The sequence below is a fragment of the Peromyscus californicus genome, unplaced genomic scaffold (assembly GCF_007827085.1).
Source record: "Peromyscus californicus insignis strain IS unplaced genomic scaffold, ASM782708v3 Scaffold_24__1_contigs__length_46423439, whole genome shotgun sequence".
Lineage (NCBI taxonomy): Eukaryota > Metazoa > Chordata > Mammalia > Rodentia > Cricetidae > Peromyscus > Peromyscus californicus.
In genome coordinates this window covers 23,001,792-23,028,128 of record NW_026294535.1, presented here as the reverse complement: position 1 = coordinate 23,028,128, position 26,337 = coordinate 23,001,792, and the positions used below count along the sequence as shown (strand labels likewise).

Below are 26,337 nucleotides of genomic sequence, written 5' to 3'. Positions count from 1 at the left end.
TGCTTGGCGCTGTTTGAGAATTTGATGCAGTGTTCTGACGTTTCTCTGTTCTCAGTGGGACTCTGAGGCATGCAGAAGATGGCTCTTGGAGCTTTCTACATGTAACATCCCAGCTTCTCTCAGTCTTGCTAGGAAAGTCTATCAGTCTCATGTCGTGCCCTCTCCTCCCCACCTCCCACTTCTCATCCATCTTTTTGTCTGCATTCATCCTCGAAAGTTTTCTCTGAATGACTTGTGAAACCATACGCTTTTGTGGATGAAATTCTAGGCAAAATGGGTAGGATGGTGTAACACCTATGAAAGCTTTTTCAGAGTTGCTATGGATTCATAGAAGACCAGTTCCTTATAAGAAAGTGGGCACTCTTATTCCAAATTTGACACCTACTTCCTGTCTTTTATTAATATTGCACAATAAGGTATCAAAAACTCCAAGCTTGAATTTTTGTATGTGTGGATGTTCTTGTCATCTCAATCTTTTTAGTGGCTTACTCTGTAAGTATTGATATAAGATGTTATTAAAGATAAAAATAAATAGGAAGGTAGGCATATAAAGTAAAACACAGAAGCTCTGTAGAATGTTGTGTTCTAATGTTTACATTCACTTCACCCTCCTAGACTTTAGCATTGGAATACAAATGTCTTGCCTCTGACATGAGAATATCAGGAGGGTTTTGTGTGGACTTGTATCAGGTGTGATTTTTTTCCACTTATTACTTAGAATGTCTTCCCATACAGTAAAACCTTTGTATAATCCCGCCTCTCTCACTCATGATTCATGCTTTCCTAGGTACATCTTAATCTTCTTCCTTGAAGTAATTGAAAATCATATCATTTTCTTTAATGAAATATTGAATGAATATACTTAGGTCCTCTTACAGTGTCTTATGACTTCTTCATTTAAATGATTTTATGAGTTTATTGCTGATATAATAGTTTTACTTCATGAAAAAACCCTTATCAGTTTTAACATTTGTATACATATTCTGTCTCTATGTATGTATACATTAGTATAGATAAAAAGATGGATATATATTTTTCAAAGGACCTTTTGCCTTATAATATGGAATAGAGTGTTTTTTTTTTGTATAGGCAAAGAAGTAAGTATGCTGGCCAATTTCTGCTTCTGAATTGAACTTATTTTCTCTGTTAGTCATATCAATAGTCTCTGGTTAATTCTTTCTCCTCAGTGCCATGTATCATTCCTATAATCTGGTATGTGCTAAGCAAGTGTTCTTCCACTATACTGTATCTTTAGTCACAAAGGCAACTGGTTAATACGTCACTTACTCATTGGAGGTACCTGTTGGGCAGTAGTTTAAAGAGTTTTTATCCCAGTTTATGCTTTGCTGATAACATAAAAATACTTCATTAGACAATCCCACCTATCTCAGTTAGAGTTTCTATTGCTGAGATGAAATACCATGACCAAAAGGCTAATTGGAAAGGAAAGGGTTTGTTTGGCTTACATTTCCAAATCATAGTCCATAATTGAAGGAAGCCAGGACAGGAACCTGGAGGCAGGAGCTGATCCAGAGGCCATGGAGGAGTGCTACTTACTGACCTGCCTTTTATGGCTTGTCCATCCTACTTTGTTATAGAACCAAGGACCACCTACCCAAGGATGACCACATTCACAATGGGCTGGGCCATGCACCATCAATCACTAATTCAGAAAACACTCTACAGGCTTGCCCACAGCTCAGTCTTATGAAGGCATTTTCTCAGCTGGTGTACTCTCTTAGATGACTCTAACCTTTGTCAAGTAAATATAAAACTAGCCAGCATACCACCATACGTGTAATTAAAGCACTCATAAGGACCTGTGGGTGCTTGTATAACAGAGAAAGTGCTAGAGTAGAGCTCCCAAAGCTTTACTGAATTGTCTTCCTTGAAGAATTAGTTTTTCTTTGATTTTCCTCCTAATTCAAATAACTAAAATAATTTATACGTGCAACACAAAATTGCAATATATTTTGAAAATGGCAATTAACTATCAGAGTAAATGAAGAAGCATACATTTCACTAAAACCTGTCACCACTGTCTATGAAATAATGGACTATATAACTTACATTGTTGACTGGATTGCAATAATTACTGTTTCTCAAAATGGTTAGTTCTGTGATTTAAAATCAAGTATAAATAAAATGTTCCAAGATAATTTTATAACCTATGATATGAATAAACATGGTGTATGTTTTTAGTAGCAAATAGTAGCAAACCTCTTCCTATTTGTTTATATTAGTAAGAAAACATTTTCCTGTGACTAGTCTAGAAACTATGCAACTATCAAAAGGAAATTTCCTATTTTTTTTATTTCATTGCATACTTTTCTCTGATGTCCAGGGATTACTTCTTGTTCTATTTTTTATTTTATTTATTTATTTATTTATTTATTTATTTATTTATTTATTTATTTATTTATTGGTTTTTCGAGACAGGGTTTCCCTGTGTAGCTTTGCGCCTTTCCTGGAACTCACTTGGTAGCCCAGGCTGGCCTCGAACTCACAGTTCTAAATCAGCTCTTAACAGGAAAAAACAAAACAAAACAATAACAACAACAACAGAACCCAAAAATAAAACCTGATTTTTCTCAGTCTTTCTAGCAAAGCCAACCTAATGGCATTCCTTGTTGGCACTAGAAACACACTGAATACATTTCCTATCATCGGTCAGGAGTCTTCTCAAGGATGCTTTGTAATTCTACTAGGAAATGTGATGCTCAGTGCTAACAACTTTACCACTATGCATGACATCCTAGATTCAGCACCCCATAACAAGTGTGGGGGAGATGTTTTGTGTTGAACTATCGAAATTGATAAACATTTATACATTGGAATGAAATACCTGTGTTTCTTAATGAGCTTTAGAGGCTTTTGGGAATCCTAAGTTTCATTATCTCCTTTTTCCACTTGTATTGTAAATTATGAGAAATATTTCATGGCAGTTGAACTTTTTATTAATAATATAATCTCTGCGAGTATTCATAACTACATTAAAAATTTAAATAGCAATTGCTGAGGTGATAGCCCCCTGCCAGATACAATATAATTCAGGTGGTTAGAATTAATCTTGTCATGAATTCCTGAAATTTTATTTTCATATTTATATTTAAAACTACTAACCAATGATTTTAAATTATACGTCTGAATCTTGATTTATGCAAGAATAAAGGGGAAAAGTGATTTAGAAAATATTAAGTAAGAATAGCCTGAGTGACGTGGAGTTTTGTCTGAAGTTGAGGGAACATTGCCTTAAGAGATTGCAAAATTTTGAGAATTTTTTTTTCCAGGAGGGGCTTAGTAATGATATCAAATTACCTCAGAGAGCTGTACACACAGGTTATATCCTCTGCTTATGTGATGATATTTGAAAATTTCCAGGACCCCTCCATACAGTGGCAGCAGTAGCTGTATAACATTCTTTTTTAGGTCTTTTATATGGCATCCCCCTTGACCTCTGAATGGAATAAAAGAATGAGGAAGAGGAGACTTAGAGATAACTAAGGTCACACACATAATGAACTGTCATTTGAACATAATACTCTTCTGACTCTGTGTCATTGCTGTGTTTACACTTTTAATTGACAGGTGTAAAATGAAGACTGGGCCCAGAAAAAAACCTTCACTATAACATGTTTCAAGTTCCTAAAGGAAATAACTCAAATCACCTTTACAGATAGGAATAAAATATTTGGAATTAAATCTAATAGAATACAGCAAGTTACTTTTCTCACAGTCACTGACATTATTGACCTTCTGGCATAACAACATGGTTGAATTGGTAGTGGGATTGCATATCTGTGCCAAGATTTGTTTTAAATAAATGCTTCAGAAAGCATTTACATATCTATTAGGGCATCTGATATGACCTCAGTCCATGATTACAGACTAGAGCCATGTAGTGTGAAGTTTAAGGCAGTTGAATCCTATTCTTAATAGACAACAATAGCATATAGCATAGCTTATAGTCAACTGTTTATTCATGTTTGCAAATCGCTAAAGTTGCATGTTTCACACAAGAAATTATTTTAAACTAGTTTTAGCAGATCTGTGTTTCTGTGTTGGCTTTTCTTTTAGAGTATAACATATTTTCAGAGACAAAACCCTTGAGCTCAGTGATTTACATCAACATATTTTATAAATACATAGTTGTCTTTCAAACTTTTAACTGTACAACTCACTTGTTTCTGAAATATAATCTTTTTTTGCTGAAAAATAGTTGATGTCTTTTCATTGTTGATATACATTTGTCTCAGGCAGCCTTTTCTTTTAAGCAGGTGATTCAGTGGAACATTGAATTTTTTCATTATTCTTTCAGTTTCAGAAGGCAGATAATAAATTTAAGACAGTATAATCAATTTTTGATTATCTTTTCTAATGGAGAGATCATGTTTGAAGATAATTGAGATTTTGCCTTTGTTCTGTGTTGTTAAAATCCACAAGTATCCAACCTGTGAAGCTTGTAAAGGAGGAAAAAAAAACAACTTTTAGATTCAAGGGAAGTGAAAAGAAAATATCAATGTGTTGCTGGAGATTTCTCCAGTCCCGCCAGGGCCCGCATCCACTCAGACTCAAATAAACACACAGAGACTTATATTACTTATAAACTCTATGGCCATGGCCCAGGCTTCTTGCTAGCTAGATCTTACAACTTAAATTAACCCATTTTTATAAATCTATACCTTGTCATGTGAACTTGTGGCTTACCAGTATCTTTACATCTTACTTGTCAGGGCAGCAGTGGCTGGCAGCATCTCCTGACTCAGCCTTCCACTTCCCAGATTTCTCTTCTCTGCTTATCCTGCCTATACTATATTTCCTGTCTGGCTACTGGCCAATCAGCGTTTTATTTATCAAGCAATCATAACAATACTTTCACAGCATACAGAAAGACATCCCCAGCATCAGTGAACTAGAATTTAGAGAAGCAATGGGCAAGAATATGAAAAGATCTGGAACTTCTGGCAAGGGTGATTTTTGGACAGATTATGGAATCTCATGTGCAACCCCAAGAAGGAGAAAGGTATTAATGAACAGATATGTGAATGCTTAAAATAACACAATAGTAAACACATAAAAGTTATATCTATACTTTGTTGGGAAAATACAACTGGTCTGTTTTGGCCAACGAATAAAAAGCAATCTCAGTCAAATACCTTGGGAAAGTTCAAGAAACATATTACATTTTTTCCTAGAAAAAAAAAAAACCAAGTCAAAGGTACTTTGCAAGTGTCCCCTTTCAGGTCCTTAAAGAAGATGGAATTTCTTCACTAATTACATTTCTTTCTTATTTTTAGGAAGCTAGATTATACTGAAAGCAAAACCTGGCAAAATTAAATACATACATATGACAGGGTGGTATGCCAGCTCCATCGGAAAACAGAATAAGACCCAAACAAGAAAGAATAAATCTGAAACCACAATAGGCAAGTCATACTTATGAATACAAATACCTGCATGTCTTAGAATTAATATAGTTGATGTAGCAACATATTAAAGATTAAAGCACTGCAGGCAGGTGGGATTTTGCCCAGGATTAATGATGAGATGTTTAATATTGCAATTCAATTACTACAGTCTTAATTTAAAAAGTCAGGATGGAAAAAAAGTGATCTCTAGATATGTCAAAGGAGCATTCGATCAGCAGCTACCTCAGAAAGTAAGACTTCTAAACAAATTAAGAATGGATTAATGCTATAACATATAATAAAGCATGTCTGTCAATTCTGTATTTAGTGAAAAGCGTAGTGGCCTCAGACCTCTAGGTATTCAGTATCTTGGTGTTGTGGCTCTGGCTTCATTATTATAATCTCCCATAGGTGTAGCTAGAGTTTCCCAGCCTGGCCCACAGTCAGGACAAATCTCTCTCACCCACCAGTCCCACAGCCGCTCAGACCCAACCAAGTAAACATACAGAGACTTATATTGCTCACAAACTGTATGGCCATGGCAGGCTTCTTGCTAACTGTTCTTATATCTTAAATGAATCCATTTCTATAAATCTATGCCTTGCCACATGGCTCGTGGCTTACCAGTATCTTACATGTTGGTACTCATGGCGGCGGCTGGCGGCGTCTCTCTGACCCAGCCTTCCTATTCCCAGAATTCTCTTCTCTGCTTGTGCTGCCTATACTTCCTGCCTGGCTACTGGCCAATCAGCATTTTATTTCTACAGAGCAATATCCACAGCACATAGGATTTCTAACTATATTTGCTGTTTACTTAGTTAAGTCATGGAACCTCTATGAGAGTAGAAAAAAAAAAAATCCTCTATGACTAGTAATGGGTATTCATAACCACATTCTCTGAAATATGTATTTTGATCAGCCACTAGATAATTCTGTCTTATAAATAACCTTCTTACTAAGTGTAATCATGTACTACTTTAATCCCAGCTCTCAGGAGGTGTAAGCAGGAGGATTAGGAGCTTAGTATCCTCTTCTACAAGACAGCAAGTTTGACCTGAGTCTGCTACATGGGACCCTGTTTGAAAAAGCCAAACTAACAAAAAGTGCCGCTTGTATCAGATGTCCACTGAGGAACTGTATTCATTTCCTTGGACATTTATATTAGTGTTGGTTCATGTATTCTTTTGTTGTATATGGCTATTATGACCAAAGTGCTTAAACTGAATGGATTAAAAATATAGAGGTTTATTGTCTCATAAGTTCACATTCAGCTAGGGTGAGGAGCATATTCCTCTGAAAGCCTTAGTGGACAGGTTTCTTGATCCTTTCTGTGGTTTGCTGGGAATCTTTGGTGTTCAACTATATTCTCACGTGACTGTCCCCTTATAAAAATGCCCATCATACTCAAGCAAGAGTTCACTAATTACTTCTGTAATGATCTTATTTCCACATACGTTCACATCCCGGGTAATGCATATTAGCACTCAGCAGACCCTTTTAGGGGTATGTGCAAAATTTTTGCCACACATCTCACTATTAGGAGATTCAATTCCATGGGAGCAATGATCTGTAATCAGAAGAGTAGTGCTCAGCAGGTGACAGATTCTTTTTAGAAACTAAAATACTTACATAAATTTCAGGATTTATGTTCTTCATGATGTCCAAAACTGCCCTAGGAGGAAGTCATTTTAGGGCAAGCAGCAAAGAAGGAAAAGGGATGTGACGTTGGTTGCTTTTCTGTCGCTTGGAGAAAATACCATGATGAAGGCAACATACAGAAGGAAGGTTTATTGTGGCCTAAGGTTCCAGACAGATAAGTAGCAGGCATGGTAGCTGGAACCAGAAGCTGAGAACTCACATCTCCGTCACCTCTTCAAGGGCAAGCCCAAGCATAAAGGGAACAGGAAGTGAGCTGAGACCATAAACAGTAAAAGCCCTCCTCCAGTGACAAATTTCCTGCAATAAGGTTCTACCTCCTAAAGATTCCAGAGCCTTCACAAACTGGGGACTAAAGTCTTCAAACTACTACAGTGAAGTATCAAGTTAACGTTATAGATCCAATAATAACAAGCACATTAGAGGTCTGTTTGTATATTCAGGGTTAAGTTTTGAGAACCTTTGTGATTTTAGAAGACAAGAGATGGTAGAATACAGTTGGTGAGATACCTTGGTGTAAGTATGGAAATAAATCTTGGCACCTGAGAACTGCCAATTGATGGATATAAGAAGAAAAATAAACAGTGGCCAAATATCTATAGATCAAAGCAGGATTTCCTGCCACATGTCATTGGAATGGGAGAGCACAGTGATCGAGGAATGGCGGCATGCCTGGGCAGGAAACTGGCATCCAATGGTAGAGAATTCCTGATTACAAACTGGGGTTCCCGGAATTGCTTTGTGTGTTTTACATAAAGAGAATGGGAGGGGGATTCTCTTCTTATTTCACTCTGATACAGTTAGCAAATGCTGTGGATCAACAACTCAGCTGGCCCTTGGTATGTGGTAAGAGCAAACTCCAGCATGTAACCATATATCTTCCATTTTGTTTTACTTGATAATTTTCCTCACACAGTTAATACACAAATGTAATCTTGTACAACACTGACATAGTAATAGAAGCTATTCAGTAACACACCAAAGAACCCAGTATTGCATTTATGGTATCTTTTCCTCTTTCGCTGGTGTAGATCTAGAGTTTTGGTAAGCATATATACATGTAGTTAGATATATTGTGTAGTTTTATCCCTTAGATATTTTTTGTTCTAATTTGTACAGTTATTGTAATTCCAACTGTCCTCACAGGAAAATAGATTTAATAAAAGCCTATTTCTAGCATTTACTTTGGAAAGTTTTGACATTTAAATAAGTGGTTTTGAAAGTAGGGCAGGTTGCCCATGGTTAATGCTTGCATCACCCAGAAATGCTCTTAAGTGTGTTTTACCACTCAGTCATCCATTCTTGAATTTTGATAAAGACTATCAGTATTCCAATATTTAGGTAAGCCTATCTTGTCAAAATGCCAGGTATGGATCCAGACAAGAGAATTAATATATAATGACCCAGATGTTTGTCCAGTGGCAAAGAAGTCAGAGTTGATTACATACAAAAGATGGCCTTAAAAAAGCAGTCAGGTCAATTAAAAGAAAATACACACACACATTTTTCTATTTCAATTTTCATGGCTTTATAAATCGAGTAATCATGGGTTAAAATTATAAATTGTATATAATGTGAAAGTACATTTTGGAGAGTTCAGCAGTATTCTGTTAGTTTTTGTGGGGCTTTGAGGAAGGAAATTGGATGTGTCTAGGTGCTTGGTATGAAGTTGCCTTAAGCGTCAGTCCTCAGTGGACTTATATACAAACAAAAAGATAAAAGGCAGATGAAGTAAGTCCTTGTGTACCTGTATTTTCATGGTGTTTTCCTCATTGTGTAGTCAAGGTACTGTAGAGGACCAAAGTGTAAGCAGTTTGCATGGGAATTACTCAGCTTTTGATAAAATATCTATTATGTCAGCATGCTAAAAACTAAAGTTTAACTTATGGTATCATCAGACTAAGGAGCTCTGGATGATAAAGTCTTAGCTTAAGGAGGTCTAGCCCAGTAATATCCCTTTCCAGAAAGAACTGTGATTACACTTGGGGCACTTTCCCCTATAAATCTGCTTTTACAACCTCACGGTCTTCTCTCCCATGTAAACTTGAGAACTTGTATTCTGTTTGGGCCTTAAGGTGGTCAGCAGAGTTGCAGTTCACACCTAGGCATTTCAGCTCCATCTTTTTCTGCAATTAGTTTACACGTCTGATTCCCGTGATTTATCCTGCGTTGACTTTATGGTTTAGCTGTTGAGGTGAAAACTCTTTTCCTAATACTTAATATCCCTAATTCTTGTAACACCTATTGCAAATATCGACGGTTTTCACAGTTTTGAGAAAGAGTGACTGACTCTGAAGTTGTGTCTTTTACTCCTCACTGTGATCATATCTGCAAATCCACCCAACAAATCCTGAGTGTTTTCAGAGTAAGAGCCATTGAGTTAGAAAATAAAAGTTAACTCACAAGGAAAGTATAGTTTCTGTCTTCAAGTAGTTTGAAGTCTGAATTTAAAATTATCTGCTGGTGCTAAGGAGATGGTTCCCTTGCCAGACAATTACATGGATCAGAATTCAGTCCAGAGAACTCTCATAGATGCAGGATGGATGTGGCAGCTCTTTGATAATTCCAAACACGGAAGGCTGAGGTGGGAGATCCCTGAAGCAATCAAGCAAGGGGAACTAGTTATATTGGTGAATTCTTGATTGATAGAAACCCCACCTTAAAGAATAAGATAGGAGAGTAACTGAGTTAGATTTCTGACACCAACCTCCACACATATATAGATATAGGTACAAGGACCCACACAGATGTGACCGTTTGTACACATACATATATTTGAAAACTATATGTATATAATGCTAAGCTGGGAATGGTAGCATTGAAGGTTGGCTTTGAATTCCTGATCCTCTCATTCACCTTTTGAGTGCTAGGATTCCAAGAATCGACTATGCCTGGCTCAAAGTTACTTCTATTCCAGATGATACCCATGTGGAGTTGTAATAAGGCAGATGATATCTTAACTCAGCCTGGAAGGGAAAAAGAAAAAGAAATGAAGATGGGAATCATAGTAGAAAGACAAGGCAAAGGGCAGGAGAAGGGCGAAAATGAGTTTTGCCTGGCTACTTTTAGGTGTTTTCTGGCTATCCTGTAAACATCTGGAATTCATTTTTATAGCTTTTATAAGGACCTGTGTGAACGAAAACTGATTTTCAAATGAATATATCTGTATAATGTATAAAAGGCTAGCTACAATGACAGTTAGTAGAACCATAGGTAAATTCAATATTTAAGCATCTGGACAAAGGTTGTATAACCCTATGTTCCAGAATAATAATAAGAAATAAAATAAAATACCCACAGTGTGGGATGTCAATACCTGGGTCCTGATTCTTCTACATAAAGTGTTCAGAGAAGACCATCTTGCACATAGAAAGCCATGGGGAATCTCAGAGAATGATGTAATCTTCTGAGATAATGTGGGCACAAGGACCAAAGAACTTCCGTGCACACTAAAAGCTCCGTGGGAGCTGGCGATGTAAATTATTTATGTTTTCATTGCTAGTACAGGGTGAAGTCTTTGGAGCTTCTTCGGTGCTTCACACAGGCTTTTGGACAGAACTGAATCAAACAACTTACTTCACACTCATTTGTTTTACATCTGTGGCAATGACACATGGTAGCTTCTGTGTCTGCGACTGCGGCTGAACTGTCAGCCTTGCCTTGCTCCAGCAAGCATCAAAAGTGGAATTTCGTAATAACTATGAGCCTAGAAAGAGAAAGACAGAGGCTGGGTCCTGCTTGTGCTTATTCCTGTGACGTGGATCCTATTTCAGATGCCGTTGCAACACAGCAGCACGTGCGCTGTGTTGTGCTGCAGAGAAATGGTTATTCGTATTGACTCTGTAGGGGGGGAAAGGCATTAACCTAGAATCCATGCTGGAACAAATTGAATGGAGGCTTTTTTTTCCTGAAATATCATTAAAAGATCTTTAATTTTGTAATCATTTCCCTCCAGAACTGTGGAGATGAAACTGAGAATGTGGATTAGAAGGCCCTTTAGAGAGTTTATACAGCAACTTACAGTCACACCCTGAATTACTGCTTCTTGTTCCTTTTAACTTTAAACCTGATTGGAAGTTGCCTAAAGGGCCAGGAGCCTTCCTATTGCGGTTCTTCCTAAAATTATCTTCACGTGGAGAGTGCAGCTGATGCACGGCGGAATTTAAATTAATTTCGGTGTTCTCAGAAGGAGGTTTTGCATTATGAAAAGAAAGTGTCTTTCAGTCTCTGCTCTTGAAGAAAAATGAACAGATGTAAATTTGTTATTTGCGTAGTTCCAATCAGTCCGCTGCAGATTTCCAATTACTGTGGCTTACGAATTATTTTCCAGACACACCAGGAATTAGAGTAATATTGTCTGACACTTAATTTATTCTCTCTGTTATATAGAACCTAACTAAGGTTTTGCTTACATGATAGTAAAGTTGCTTAAAGTATAATTGAAGTTTGAGGGCATCTGGATATGTAGATGATAATGAATTTGAAATGAATATTGTGTCATCTGCAACTTATGTCTTACATATTTTATTTATGCAAAATAGCACATTATTTCTGGGACTGAATCACATTTCCTATCGCTTCTTTGAATTACCTGCTTATAGATTCCCCTTATTGAGTAAGGCTTCCCAGCTGAGGGTGACTCTATTTACAGCAAAACCAACCCGCTCTATGATTCTCACACTCATTTCCCCTTTTAATTCTTTTTGTTACATTGCACTTATTGCTGTGAAATACACAAATCACACTATGTAACTATAAACATGTGTATTAAGAAGGAATTTAAACTCCTAGTTAATTTTCTAGAGTGTTGAAAAATCTATGTGGGATGCATTCTAACAATACAATATATGCTTAACATGTGAAGGATATCAGGTTCCATCTCCAGCATATCGCATACACACACACACACATGCACACAGATACATGCACACACAAAACACACACATACATACACACATGCACATGAATACATGCACACATGTACACGCACACACTTGGACACACACAGACATGCAGACAAGACTCTGAACTAGAAAAATGTGAACTCCAAAAGGCATCATTTTGGTGTATTTACAAACCGTCTAGAGCAGTGCTTAGCACACTGTGAGTACATGATTATTTTTTTTCTTGCCAGTATATGTGTACATACTATTGTTGCTTGAGGTACATTTATTCTCCTCAAATGCTCATGTATAAAAGATATGCCATAGATTATTTTAGAAACTGTCCTCCCCTCTGTATCCCAAATTAAACAACCCAAAACAATTTTAGGAATACTGTGATAATACACACAGGCATATACTCTGCACACATATCTGTACTCACATACATGTGAACATACACCTGTATACATGCCACCCACATAGACACATAAGAAGACAAGAGAAGAAATACTGTGTGAAGTGGTATTTTCCTTCTGTTCTTAGAAGATTACTTCTACAGACCTCTGTGAATAAATTGTGTTCAGGTTGAAAAATCTATTCAAGAGAAAAAGATGGACTTGGATGTTCAGTTTTGGAGCTCATTAGGCTAGGAATTGTCCATGTGACATAACACCTATTCCTGTGATACTTGCTTCCTTTGGGCCTTTTGTAATTTATTGTCTCAAGTGTGTGTGTGTGTGTGTATGTATGTATACATATATATGTATATACATATATTGTACACATAATATATACATGTGTATATACATATATATGTATACATATATTTGTTTACAACACCGCTCTTAAGGAACAAAGTAAACACTTGCTTTCTCAAACATTCATGTTTAAAGTGAACACATTTCCTGTCACTGTGTACACAGAGAAGTTTCTCTAACCCCGATGATAACCGTATCTGTGATGGAAGCCGTCCCTGAAGCATTCTTGTTCTCTGAAATATTTACTTGAGCATGCTGATTCCTTTGAAATTCACAGATGTTAGATTTTTTTTCCTCTTGAGGCCAGAACAAGCAAGTTTATTACTCCTTTATTTCCATTTTGCTATGTATGTCTTATTTCATCTTTTATCATGATACCAGTTACCTTGCTTGTGACTGCTCTTCAGATAATTTATACCTTCTGCTGCTCCTTAAATGCCTACAGTGACAGTTTCAAAATACAGTTTTAATGAGTGAATAAATAACCCAATAATCTGACTACACCAAGAGTTACCGAGGAGACCAGGCCTCTTGGATTCCTATGTGGCAATGAGGTCCATGCAACTGACAAATGCTTCTCTTTCCATGCTAAGTAGACATCTATGTTGGGTAGCCTCCCTAAACTGCAAAGCATTACAAATCTCTTTGTAGACTTAAATCGTTGGTGCATAGTGCCTTTAAATCAGTTCTCAATTTTGTTTTACATTACAAAATGATCATAAAGGGTAGGGAAAACATTTGTGGCAGATTTGACTAAATATAGGCTTACAAGAATCATGTTTGTTTTCATGGGAAAGAGGGACATAGAAGAAGGAAAAGCTTCCTTTCATAAAAATGGAAACCTCTGCCACCTTTGTGCCTTGAAGGCAGCTTAGTGGAGCGGCTCAGATGGAGGGCTGGGCATTACAGGGACTTAGGTTCAGATCTTCCACTAATGGTTCCCATGAGCGGCCGTGGGAAAATTGCTTAATCTGTCTTCTTCATCTGGAAAATTGGATTATGTTAGTGTTATTTTGGAAGGATTAAATAAAATATGCTTAGAAACTTGATATAAGCCTACAGTAATAAAAGTTGAAAAGTTTGTTGGATGTTAATTTTATGCTGTTTTCAATTACTTCCTGGCTGGTTCTTTGTGAAGCCGTGGCACCATTCACTCGCAAGTGTTTCTATAAAAAGAAATTGATCTAGTGTGCAAGGATGACTCCTGCCACCCCCCAAAAAAAGACTCCCTTTCTGGGTGTATTGGTTTGGATTCAATTTTAGACCAGTTAAAGGTTGTCATTGGAGGATGTAGTTTACCTGCACATGAAGCAAATCACAAAGAATGTCTAGAAAGGAAGGGAGGGAGGGAAGAAGGAAGGAAGGAAGGAAGGAAGGAAGGAAGGAAGGAAGGAAGGAAGGAAGGAAAGGAAGAGAGAGAGAGAAGGAGAGGGAGAGGGAGAAGGAGAAGAAGAAGAAGAAGAAGAAGAAGAAGAAGAAGAAGAAGAAGAAAAGAAAAGAAAAGAAAAGAGAAGAGAAGGAAATAAAAGAAAAAGAAAGAGTGGACACCAGTAATTAAGAAGCATAAAGTATCTGAAACCAACAAAGGACTGAGAAGAGAGACGTCTTAATATCGAGACAATGTAGGACATAGAAGAAATAGTTGAACTTAAAACCACATAACTTTTTGATCTTGTTTTGTATCTTTTCAACTGAGATAGAAAGCACAGATTATTTTCTTTCCTGTACAGAGATATCAACTAAAAAAGTCATAAAACTCTTCTACTCCTATTTATGAGGACGGGAAGAAGTATTATGGAAAACTTCCCTCCATGCATTCACCCTGTACCAGTTCTCTTTCTATGTTTCTATTGAATACTGTTATTTTACTACTTTAACCATGTGGGTATATTCATACTATTTAGAACTACTGTTATTTTTTTACAACAGAGGAAAATGTAGCCTCAATACATCAGAAGACAAGTACAGAGAATATTAGGAAAATATTTGCATTCAGTACATTTCTGAGAATTAGAGATCCAACAATAATCACAGCTATATAAATTAAAGTTCCCTGGCCACTCTGATCCTCGAGCTCCTCTTTCAAAGTAGAGATGGCACTTTTATGTGTTTCCTGTGAGAATTAATTAAAATAGTAATTGTGTAGCCTCTTGTGTCAAAACTACCTGAGTAGAACCTATTACGATAGAGTATAAAGATATTTAGATTCATCATTCAATTTCTACCGCAGACATACCTTTGTAAGAAATGCTCTGTTATAGGCTGCCCAGGTTTTTTTTGAAGGCAAGGACTATGTTTCTGTTTTGTTCCTTTCTCCTCTAATATGACTTGATAAAGGCTTTGCATGGCATGTCTAAACAATTACTTTTGATTAGGTGTCTTCTGCTCCCTATTTGACAGGTTATAAGGAAACATCTTCCTTATGAAATAGAGGTCATAGCTGTGCTTTACTAAGCTGTCAACATCTGCATGGCATTCAATTTAGAATAAATAAAGAGGTCTGTGTCAAAAGAAAGGGAGCAAAGAGGAAGCTAACTTGTATTTTGTGGAACCTACTTGACATTTTAGAGACGACACACTTTGACACAAGTTCCAGCTTTGGAGAACCATGTAATAGAATCCTGTGCCTACACCTGTTCGTTCTGTGGCCTTTGGTTGTTTATTTTTCCCTCCATGTCCCTTTTACATTCTTTGCTATGCAGTGGAAGTAAGTAATACAGAAGAACAATTTACCCCTTATCCATACTAGAAGAATTTAACATTTTCAAGCAAAACCCATCTTTTAGTTTTGTCCACAGTTCATATGCTGTACAATAACCGTGTGCAGTAACAATAGTTTACTATCCAATTATGTTTGTCATAGCAACCATGTTAAATACTTTCTAATAAGTAAAAGGCACATGCTCTGGGCAAAATTCTTTGACATATATTTCCTCTTTTAGTACTTTTCTGCACAAAGAAGTCTTTGTAAAAATGTCATTTAACCTCTCCCCCCGCCCCCAAATCTTCACAGTCATTTCATTAAAGAAAGGGGATAAAATGGGGCATTTGATTGGGAGAAAAAATACAAGTCAGGAGAATTTTTGTATTTAGACATCAGATGCAATGTCGTCTAAAGATGATCTGGTGGCCACAAGGATGCCCTGGAGCAGAAAGCACAGGTGTGTCTGTAGAGGTACCCTCAACTCAGAGTTGCTCACTTGAAGCTCATTGAATCTTTTTCTATATAGGAAAATTCAGCTTGTTTCTCTTCCATCTGATAATTCCCATGAGTGTCCTCCTTTCTAGAATTTCAGAGGATTAATTAGGATTGAAAATGTTACTAATGTAATTATTTCTTTGGGCAAAGAGTAGTAATTCTGACCATGGTTATGACTAAAAGCATAATTCAAGTGTGTCAATTTCATGCACTTATTTTACTCTTAAATTATATAATTTTAATGAACTATTTGGTACGGTTTTATAGAGTTGGTTATTGCCTAGTCTGGTTACCACTCAGAACTCAACAACTCATCCTTTGTATGCATTTAAATATAAAGAATTTCATTTAAAATTCCCTATACTAGCCATATTTGTTATTATGTATGGCTTCATATAATAAAATCTTTCTGTGCACTCACTTGGTCCTACCTCCTTCCACTTACTCAGTGCCTAGCATAGTGGTTAAGTCTCAGAAGGTGCATGCCTCAGTTCTTATGCTAGAAACTTAGGAAATATGTAATTTCAAGACTCGAGCACCTTTATTACAATCCGTACTTAGAAGGACTTTGAATTTGATTCCATTTATAGCCATGTAGTTACTTGATAATTGTGCTTGCTTTCTAGTTTATCTAGGAGAATGTGCAGGAATGCATGTTTTGTGACTATATGCCTTGCTGTTAATTAGCACTTCGTTTAATAATAGAGATTAAGGATTCATTTTTAAGTATCCTGTTATACTCATTGCCTAGAAGTGAGCAGAAGTTTTGAAAAAAAAGAAAAGAGGAAATTCATCTCTGGTTTCATGTCACAGTTAAATGATATAAAATCTCACTATCCGCCGGGCGGTGGTGGCGCACGCCTTTAATCCCAGCACTTGGGAGGCAGAGCCAGGTGGATCTCTGTGAGTTCGAGGCCAGCCTGGGCTACCAAGTGAGTTCCAGGAAAGGCGCAAAGCTGCACAAGGAAACCCTGTCTCGAAAAACCAAAAAAAAAAAAAAAAAAAAAAAAAAAAAAAAAAAATAAAAAAAATAAAATCTCACTATTAGAGGCAGCTAAATTAGCAAATTTGATTAAGAAGTTTGAGTTAATGCAAAGTTCAAACATGACTCTGACATATATTAATTAATTACCGCTAGGAAATTTCACACATGTAAATTGATTCAGGGAAAGATCAATAAAGATGTAAATTTTATTTTGTATTTTGGAGCGGGGGGGGGGGGGGGGGGGGGGTAAACTAATCATTTTAAAGTTCCTATATGTGTTAAAGGATGATCAAATGGAACATTTCTCAGAGGACTATTTCACCTGCAGGCAGACATGCTGTTTTTCTTGACAGTTGAGCTTAGCATTTCTAAAACACTGTGTGAACCATTGTGAGTAAATACTGTCCTCTGACTGATGTTAAGGGTGGAGTAAGATTATTCACAACTGCAACCCATTCTCGGTTGTACAGTCTTAATTGTCAGTTGCCTTGACTTTTCCCATTCCCAAATGCTTCCTCCTACATAGAGTATGTCATTTAATTTTCACAAAGCCTGTTATTATTGCTATTGTTAGGCTTTAAATGCCGCCCTTTGGGACTCTGGCATTTCACAGGCATGGCTGTTCTGTCTGGAATGCCATTCTCAGCACTCTGCCCTCTCCTTTGTTTCTTGGCTTCTCCAGGATCTTCCCCTGACCTGCCATCTTGGGAAACTGTTCCTTTCGTGGGTTCCCAACATGCTGTACTTTCTCATGGCACAATTCGCATACAGTTGTGATTGTCTGCATGTCTGTTTTCATAACAACAAAAAAAAATTCACTCAAAAATTATCTTATTCATTGTTTGATGCTAGGCTGAGTGACACTCTTTAATATATTAGCATAATATAGGAATGCCATCTTTTGCCATAATTTAAAAAATGAAAAGGCAGTTAATTAATTGTCCATACTGTTTCTCCAGTGAGGATGTATAATGCTATCAGCAGTGTCCTGGTCCCCTGAGTTTTGTGTAGATATCAGCACAGACACTGGGCTACATTTTGAATACTTGTCTTTTCAGCTACTCATGTACTTTATTTACTCCAACTTTGGGATATCTCTTATTTCAAGTGTTTCTAAACACCCCTTTTAGAACTCAAGGCAAAAGATGACAATTGAAGATCTGAATTCTTTAGCATTTATTTCATAAATTATTTGGGGAGGAGGATAGCCTTGGCATAGCACACCTCTGGAGGTCTGAGAAAACCATGTGATGAGTCTCTGGGGTCAAATCAAGTCCTTCATCTTTCTCTAAGTCCCTTTACCCACTGACTCATCTCTCTGCACCATGACTTGAAATTTTCATTCACTTGTTTTATTTTGGAACTCTTATCACAACTTTGATGGACTTTCCTTAATCAAGTTACTAGAATACTATGGTTTCAAACAATGCTATCTTTAAAACTTTCAAGTTCAATTTAGAATGGAAAAATATAACATAATCAGCACTGAATATTTCTGAGTATTCCTTCTATACATTCAGCCAATCACTAGATGAAATCATTCAGAAAAAAAAGTTACAACCATACTGAACTCCTTGACATTTTCCACAGGGTCTCATTTAGATCAAGCCAGCCTTGACTCTTTATGTAGGCAAGGCTGGCCTTGGACTCTTCTTCCTTGTCTGTCTCTTGAGTATTGAGATTAGAAGTGTTTGCCACCATGCCTGGCTCTGAACAGACATTTTCTCATTATTCCCAGGAAATTCAGTACAAAAACTATTTACATTTGCATCATGTTAGGCATTACAAATACAATATACAAGTGGGAGAATGTAAGTAGGTTAAATACAAATATTTTATCACCATTTGTAAAGGTCTTGGGCTTCTGTAGATTTAGGTACCCAAGAGGCATCCTGAACTTATCCCCCACTAGCACCAGAGAACAACTAGATTGCATGTATTTATGGATTGTAGTGTGAGATGATGATACGTGAATGCACCGTGGGTAAACTGGCATGTGTGTCTGGAAGCTAGCCTTATTACAGACGGACACTGACAGTTTGCTCAGATGTACTGTCAGAGGTAGGAAGTACATATTTTTTGTTTTTATTATTTTTTTTTAGATTTTTAAAGTAATCTTTCTCTTCCTCATAAAAACAGCAAAAGCAATGATAGGTTGTGTTTCTATTGATAAAATCCTTTTAGTTTCCTTTCTACATTTTATGTTTTCTTTGTAGTGTTGTGTATAGTGGACAGATATACAAAGAAACTTTATTAACAAAGAAATTTGCTGCAGTTATTTACCCTGTAAAACTAATTGTGGCTTCTCAGTTTTTGTGCTGGGGAAGCAGTCTTGCCTTTTCTTGGTAAGAAAGATATCAGCCTTCCCATCCTATTCCCAGATGCCAGTGGACAGCACCCCTGCCCTCTATCCAGTTGATGCCAGTGGCCAGTATCCTCACCCACTACCCAGTTGATGCCAATAGCCATTATCCATCCCCTCTACCCAGTTAATGCCAGTTGCTAGCATTCCTGCCTACTACCCAGTCATTTCCAATGGCCAGTGTCCCCACCTGATACACAGCTGATGTCAGTGGCCAGCATCCCTGCCCACTACACAGTTGATTCCAATGGCCAGTGTCCTTGCCCACTACCCAGTTGATGCCAATGGCCAGTGTCCCCACCTAATACCAGTTGACGCCAGTGGCCAGCATTTCTGCCCAATACCCAGTTGATGCCTGTGGCCAACACCCCTGTTATGACAACCATACTTTTTATCTTCTAGACAGTGCCAGATACTCACTGGGATGGAAAAGTCACCCCTGGTTTAAACCAGTGTGCTAAATAAACGTTTCCTTCTGTCTCTGTCAGTATTTAGGGTCAACTATGGATTTTTGTACCACTTACATTTAATTATGCATTTAACTCTGCCCAATCCATTATAGTTATTTTTATGACTGGTTTTCATTAATCAAGTTACACTACTCCTGTGACTATTTCTTAAGTGATATTTTAAAAGAAAGGCTGCTAGAGGACCCTAGAGGAAAAGATGGATAAAACTTTCCCCTGGAAGAGATTCTGGACACATATTGGTAATTCTTAGAGAGAACATTCTGTTACTGCTACTGCTTCTGCTGGTGTGTGTGTGTGTGTGTGTGTGTGTGTGTGTGTGTGTGTGTGTGTGTGTATGTGTGTGTGTGTGTGTGTGTGTGTTTACACCTGTGTCTGTGCATCTCTCTGCCTGTCTGTGTGTGCCCTAAAGTACATTTTCTAGAATTTAAGTGTTACAGCTAGTAGCTCAGGCGTTCATGTGTATTTTCTTTGACTAAAACAGAGAGTTGTTCTTTCTCCTTCTCGAGGTTCTATAATTCATTACTGGCCTTAGTTTGAGTGACTGTTCTAAGAGAATGGAAGAACATGAGCAATGAGAGAAGTAATATATTCCTTAAATATTCCATACTTCACATTCTTCCACCACCAATATATAAAAATGACCCTGCTGTCTGTAATTTCAAAAAATGGTATAATTCTTTTCAGTTTATCATTCATATGGTATTTTTTTATTTTTATTTTTTAAAATTTTTTATTAAGGAATTTTTTATTCATTTACATACCAACCACACATCCCCCTCTCTGACCTCCTCCTTACCCCTCCAACCTTACCCCCATTCCCTCCACCAACAAGATAAGGCCTCCCATGGGGAGTCAGCAGAGCCTGGTATATTCAGTAGAGGTAGGTCCAAGCTCCTCCCCCTGATCAAGGCTGTGTAAGGTGTCCCACCATAGGTGGTAGACTCCAAAAAGCCAGCTCATACACCAGGGATGGATCCTGATCCTACTGCCAGGGTGCCCCCTTAATAAGCTTGTGTTATTATGTACCAAAAGTCCACTGCCTTTCTTTCAGGACAACTTTGCCCAGTGTGTATAAAACTCTTTCTGACTATATTCTGGTATAGTGGTATATTCAAACGTAGTCTCCTTTTTAATATATTTAGAAGCTAGAAGAGTTTATTGTCCTAGCCAGTATGTAAACATGCTATGTCACTAATTTGAACAGCCATGGAAAAGCTTTTGGTACGAATACTCAAGTATAATTAGAGTCTTAAATTATTTTCACACTGCCAGACTTTCATTTTTATGTACTTACCACTATATGCACAGTCCTTTGTATGTTACTTAATTAATGTCTTTGTATCTAGCTGGGTATGGTGGTTTGTACCTTTAATACCAGCACCTAGGAAGCAGAGTCAGGCAGATCTCTGAGAGTTCAAGGCCAGTCTGGTCTACATAGTGAGTTCTAGGCCAGGCAGAGCTACATAGTGAGACTTCATCTTAGATCTCTAGGTAGATGGATAGTTAGATAGACAGACAGACAGATAGATGATTTGATAGAGTTCATAAATAGATGATAGATAGATAGATAGATAGATAGATAGATAGATAGATAGATGATAGAAAGCTAGAGCTTATAGATAAATGGTGGATAGGATAGATGATAGAAGGATGGATGGATGGATGGATGGACGGACGGACGGATGGATGGATGGATGGATGGATGGATGGATGGATCTACTTGCCTAAGGTTCATCATGTTTAAAACAGAGCCAGGTGTAATAACCTGCCTTGTAAGATTGTTATGACTTAACACATATGCACTAATATGTTGACTGCTTGGCATGCTGGAAATCCTGACTGAGTGCAGCTACTTTTATCATTGTAACAAATGCACCCTGAGCAATCTCGGTCTCTGCTATATGTTTTAGCAAAGCAACTGGTAAGATTTGTAAATGTGTTCTGATATTAACCATTTTTTTAGGATGTATCTAAAATCAGTATGGAATTCCGAGATGAGAGATTCCTTTTCGCTATATCAAGACAAGCTAGAGTTACACAAACTTTGAGTTTTAGAGCAAAACAGTAGATAGTCTATGTGTATCTAGAACCAATTCATGACCTCTTTAATTATTATTGTTACACACACAAACATACTTTTGTGTATATATCAGTACAACCTGCTGAGTCCATTGGTGTTGCTACAGTGTATATGTGTTTAAGAATGACCACTTGGAGGTGATGGAGAAGACTGGATTTCCCTTTTAGCAGCAGTTAATTGTCTAGAGCTGTTGGTCTAGTGGTGAGGTCTTGTGACATTTCCCTTATGCACACTGGCATGTCAGTCTTCTTTAGGAGCTAGTCCTGTTGAGATCTCATGGGTGCAGCTTCCTTATAGTATCTAGAAGACACTGTCTTGTGGGAGACATAACCCCCTACCCCCTGCACCCTCTGGTTCTTGCAATCATTCCTCTCCTCCTTCCTCTACGTTTCTTCATGTGTTGTAGACATTTCATTAGGGCTTGGGAAGCTCCGTGGTCAGTTATCTTCTGCATTGTGACCAGATTTAGATTTATGTAATGATCTCTCCCTGCTGCAAAAAGAAACTTCTTTGACAAAGGATGAAAGCTACATTAAGGTGCAGGTGTAAAGATAAGTATTGGAATACAATTAGAATAATACTAGTTCAGGACAATGACAGTGCCTGGTCTCCTTTAGGTTCCATGGTCGCACCACCCAAAAGAACCAGACTAGTTTTATAGTAGTAGACATGAATTCTTTCCTTTTAAGGAGGCGTTAAGCCCAATTAAATGACTTTTGGTAATCCCCAAGATGTAAGTGCCATGTTGCACTCTTTAGGATATCTTGGGGTGACCATTGTTGTGGTTCTTAGGCTTTATAGCTTGGTGAGACTATTAAATGCATTTCTCCCTTGGCAGCCTACAGGGTTTGTATGTGATGTTTTGTTTCATATACCACAGGCGCTCCTCAAATTCCATATATCGTCCAGGGTGACTTTAATCTCTTGATCCTCCTACCTCTCTCTCTAAAGTGCCAGGATTAAATGTGTGTCCCACTCTACCCAGCTCTGAGCATGGGATTCATTATCAGAAAAACTGTATCCAATTCTAGCTTTGCTGTTTTTAACTCAGACCCCCAGTTAGTTTGTTAATTCTCAGACTCCCGTGTCTTCCTCTGTCACATCAGGCTGATGACAGTGTTTTTCATCTGTTTGTGTGTTTGTGTGCTCACCAGCCTTTAATGATGTCACTTGGCTGTGTAAGTGCCCATTCCCCATTCTTAGACTGGGACATGTTATCCCACTGCCTTCAATTGTAGTAATTTCCATGTCGTTTGTTTTCCTCCTCATTATCCTGGAACACTGTTTGCATCTGAAATCTTGTTTACTTTTTGCAGCATACATAGCAAAGGTAAAGTGATCAGTGAAATCCTTAGCCCTTGCAAATCAGTTGCAGTGGCTACCTGACTTGAGCTCACTCATTATTTCGTTGATGAGCCAGGGCAGGATTGTGAGGGTTTTATTATCACACTGCGTGCCATTCTCTGCTCTGTGTGTATTTTATGAATTGGAAGGTGACAGAATATAATGAATCAGCATCGTGATCCCAAGAGGCCAAGTACATCGGTCTCCAGGCATATCGGCTTTAGGCACAGAGTCAGATCCATGCACATCCCCAACACGTTCACTCCATCTATCCTGATAGCATATTCGCCCTTGCGAAATGTAATTATGTAGAGACTAATTAGTGGGCTTTTTCAGTTGCTCCGGTGGTAGGAAAGATAAAAAGGGTTCTAACAGAGTTATAAAGATGAACCTCAGGGACAAGCAAGAGCCCATAGCATATGAGTCAGTGACTCTGGAGACTTTACAAAGCACGTATCTGTGAAAAACAGTGGGAGATCAGGCATGACACTCAGCTTTCTGGTTTTACCAGCTGATCCTGAAGATGCTATCAATCTAAGGAGAGGTTGTGGGCTTTTGTTTGTTTGTTTGTTTGCTTGTTTAATTTTTTTCATCTCTCTACCTACTGTTTTAATTTTGAGCAGGAGCTACTATTCCATTTACTTTTACGATGCGTTGTCTTTGGGTATTCCAATTAGGTCTTAGATAACTCAGTCCGCTATCTGGTGTCAGGAGAGTAATCATGGCTTCAGTGGTGAAGGCAATGCCCTTCTATACACACTACATGGATGCATGATGACGTGCAGACCGTTTATGAAGAGCAGAGATGGAAACTACTGTGGAACACCAACTTCCAGTAAAGCAGTATATGAATGAAGAAGTAGCCAGGGTTTTCATTTTGCGCAGAATGGTCTCACGAATGAAGAAGGCTAGGAGAAATATGTTGCCAAATTTAAGGGAAGATGGAATCCAGGAAGGAAAATGAAGTTGGCAATTTCCATGACTATAGTTGAGTGGGCAGTTCACATAAGTAGGTGGTCCACATGGTGAGACATGGAGCCATAACATAACATAGCATAACCTAACATAACACACGACATAACACGGGGAGGGCAGCCTTGTTGTTTGTTCATTTGTTGAGTTTTGAATAACCAATCTCTTCATAATGCAATCTAGGACATCAGCATTAGCAACTTTTAGGCCTCAGAAGGCAATTAAGCTCCTCCCACCAGGCCCCATCCTCCAAAGGTCTCATCACCTGCCAGCTGTGCTCCACTGAGGGTCCCAAGAAACATGAGCCCTTGGCAGACACTCAAGCGTTCCTAGCCATAGCAATACTCGACAAAAGCATGTTCTGACAATAGCTTTTTCTTTTCCCGGGCCTCCATTTTACTCCTCTTTCCAAAGCCAAGGAAGCTGCCAAGTTGAGTCTGCAATTGGCATCATAACAGCAGCCCTTGGCCCAATAGATGTACCTTATGTCTGTAAGATACTTGCTGTGTGCAAGAGCATGGGCCTAAACCAAAGCCCTGTGGGAGGCTTTCTAATTAGTTCCGTTTCCTGACATCTTATTTTCATAGAAATGGTTATACTTGATTTTCATTGATGTCATAAGGGTGGGGTTTGGAATGGCTTGGTTAATACATGTGGCTACTATTTAAGGAGCCTCATAGAGAGGTCCCTAAAGTCTGAGGGGTCTGGAGAAGAAGATGTGTTTCTGCTTGGTAGATGGAAATTTGCAAAGTATTCTGAAATTCATGTTTATTTGACCACAACCAAGCAGCATAGAAGTAAATGGCCTTCAGTTCTTCCTTTAGTTTCTCTACTGCATCTGACTCGGCCTTTGCCATCGAATCAGACTGCTTTTAGCCTTTTGCCCTTGGGAGAGTTATGAACAAATATTGCCCCAGCAACAGCTACTGAGGGAGGCATCTCCTGTTTCTGTGTGTATATCCCTGCTTTCAGCAGGTTTCCTTGGGGCAGTGATGAGAAAATGTGTGTGCTCCCAACAGAAATCCAGGTGGCTAGCAATTCAGGTGGGAGGGGATGAAGTCTGGCGAGGGGAAAGTTTATTGGTTACAGAAGTCCGTTTGAAAATCCTTCTTAATACTTTCTCATGGAACAAGGACACATGGATACCTGTGTAGGATTTTTTTTTTCCCTCCTGAGAGATCATTTCCTTCCATTTAGAATTGAGTTTTATGGTGCCAGGTCAGCATTTTTATGGGGCTGTTGACCATTTTTACCTGTGGAATATAGAAGGAAAATGTGTGGTTTTCTGTTGAGTAGTACAGTCCCCTTTCAGTGTCTCTGTTCTCCTCATGCAGAGGGTTGCTGCTCCAGGAGAACAGCAGGTTTACAGAAGCATTGCATTATTATAAACTGGCCGTCGGGAGCAGGCCTACTCTGGCTTGTAAGTAGTATTGAAGGTTTGGAATCTTTCAACTATTTCCTCCCATTTGTAATAATTATCTCTGTATGTTAAAGCCTTTCAAAGAAAGCAGCAATGTGTGGTAGTCCTATTTGTAAATATTTGTTAATATTACAATTCTCTCTCTGTCTCTCTCTGTCTCTCTCTCTGTCTCTGTCTCTCTCTCTCTCTGTCTCTCTCTCTCTGTCTCTCTCTCTTTCTCTCTCTGAATTTCATTCTTTAATGCCATTTCCAGTTTTTTCCAAGTATTCTGATAGCTCAGTCTTTTATTTAACTAGATTTTTGAGCTTAAAAAAAATCTGTGGAATTCAGTTGAATGAGAATACAATTATGTTTTTAGGAACACTTGGGGTTATTGCTATCATAATTGACCCTGTGTTTTTTTTCCATACATATTTAGTAATTTTTATTTTTTTAATAAATAATAAATATCCCCTGGAACAGAGACAAAGCCAATATACCTTTTTATCCACGGTGTGTATCACCTCCACTTTCTGTTTCTGTTTTTCCCCTCTCAGCTGCATATTTAAACACGGGCATTATTCTGATGAATCAGGGGAAGACAGAAGAAGCCCGGCGAACATTCCTGAAGTGTTCTGAGATTCCAGATGAAAACCTGAAGGACCCTCATGCACATAAGAGCTCTGTTACCAGCTGTCTGTACAACCTGGGCAAGCTCTATCACGAGCAAGGACACTATGAGGTCAGTCCACACCTCCCTGCCCTCCTGTGTTGTCTAACCTGCAACCCCCCTTCCTGGGGCCACTACAGTCTTTTGAAAA

At 38.1% G+C, this 26,337-nt stretch overlaps 1 protein-coding gene across 1 annotated transcript in view; it reads left to right on the top strand.

Annotated features, from left to right (window-relative positions):
- Tmtc2 (transmembrane O-mannosyltransferase targeting cadherins 2) overlaps window positions 1-26,337 on the top strand; it is a 412,694-nt gene that overhangs the window by 230,594 nt on the left and 155,763 nt on the right. The window contains exons 5-6 of the mRNA XM_052753250.1: window positions 25,452-25,537; window positions 26,074-26,258. Of these exons, the coding sequence (XP_052609210.1) occupies window positions 25,452-25,537; window positions 26,074-26,258 (271 nt within the window). The remainder of the gene's footprint in view (window positions 1-25,451; window positions 25,538-26,073; window positions 26,259-26,337) is intronic.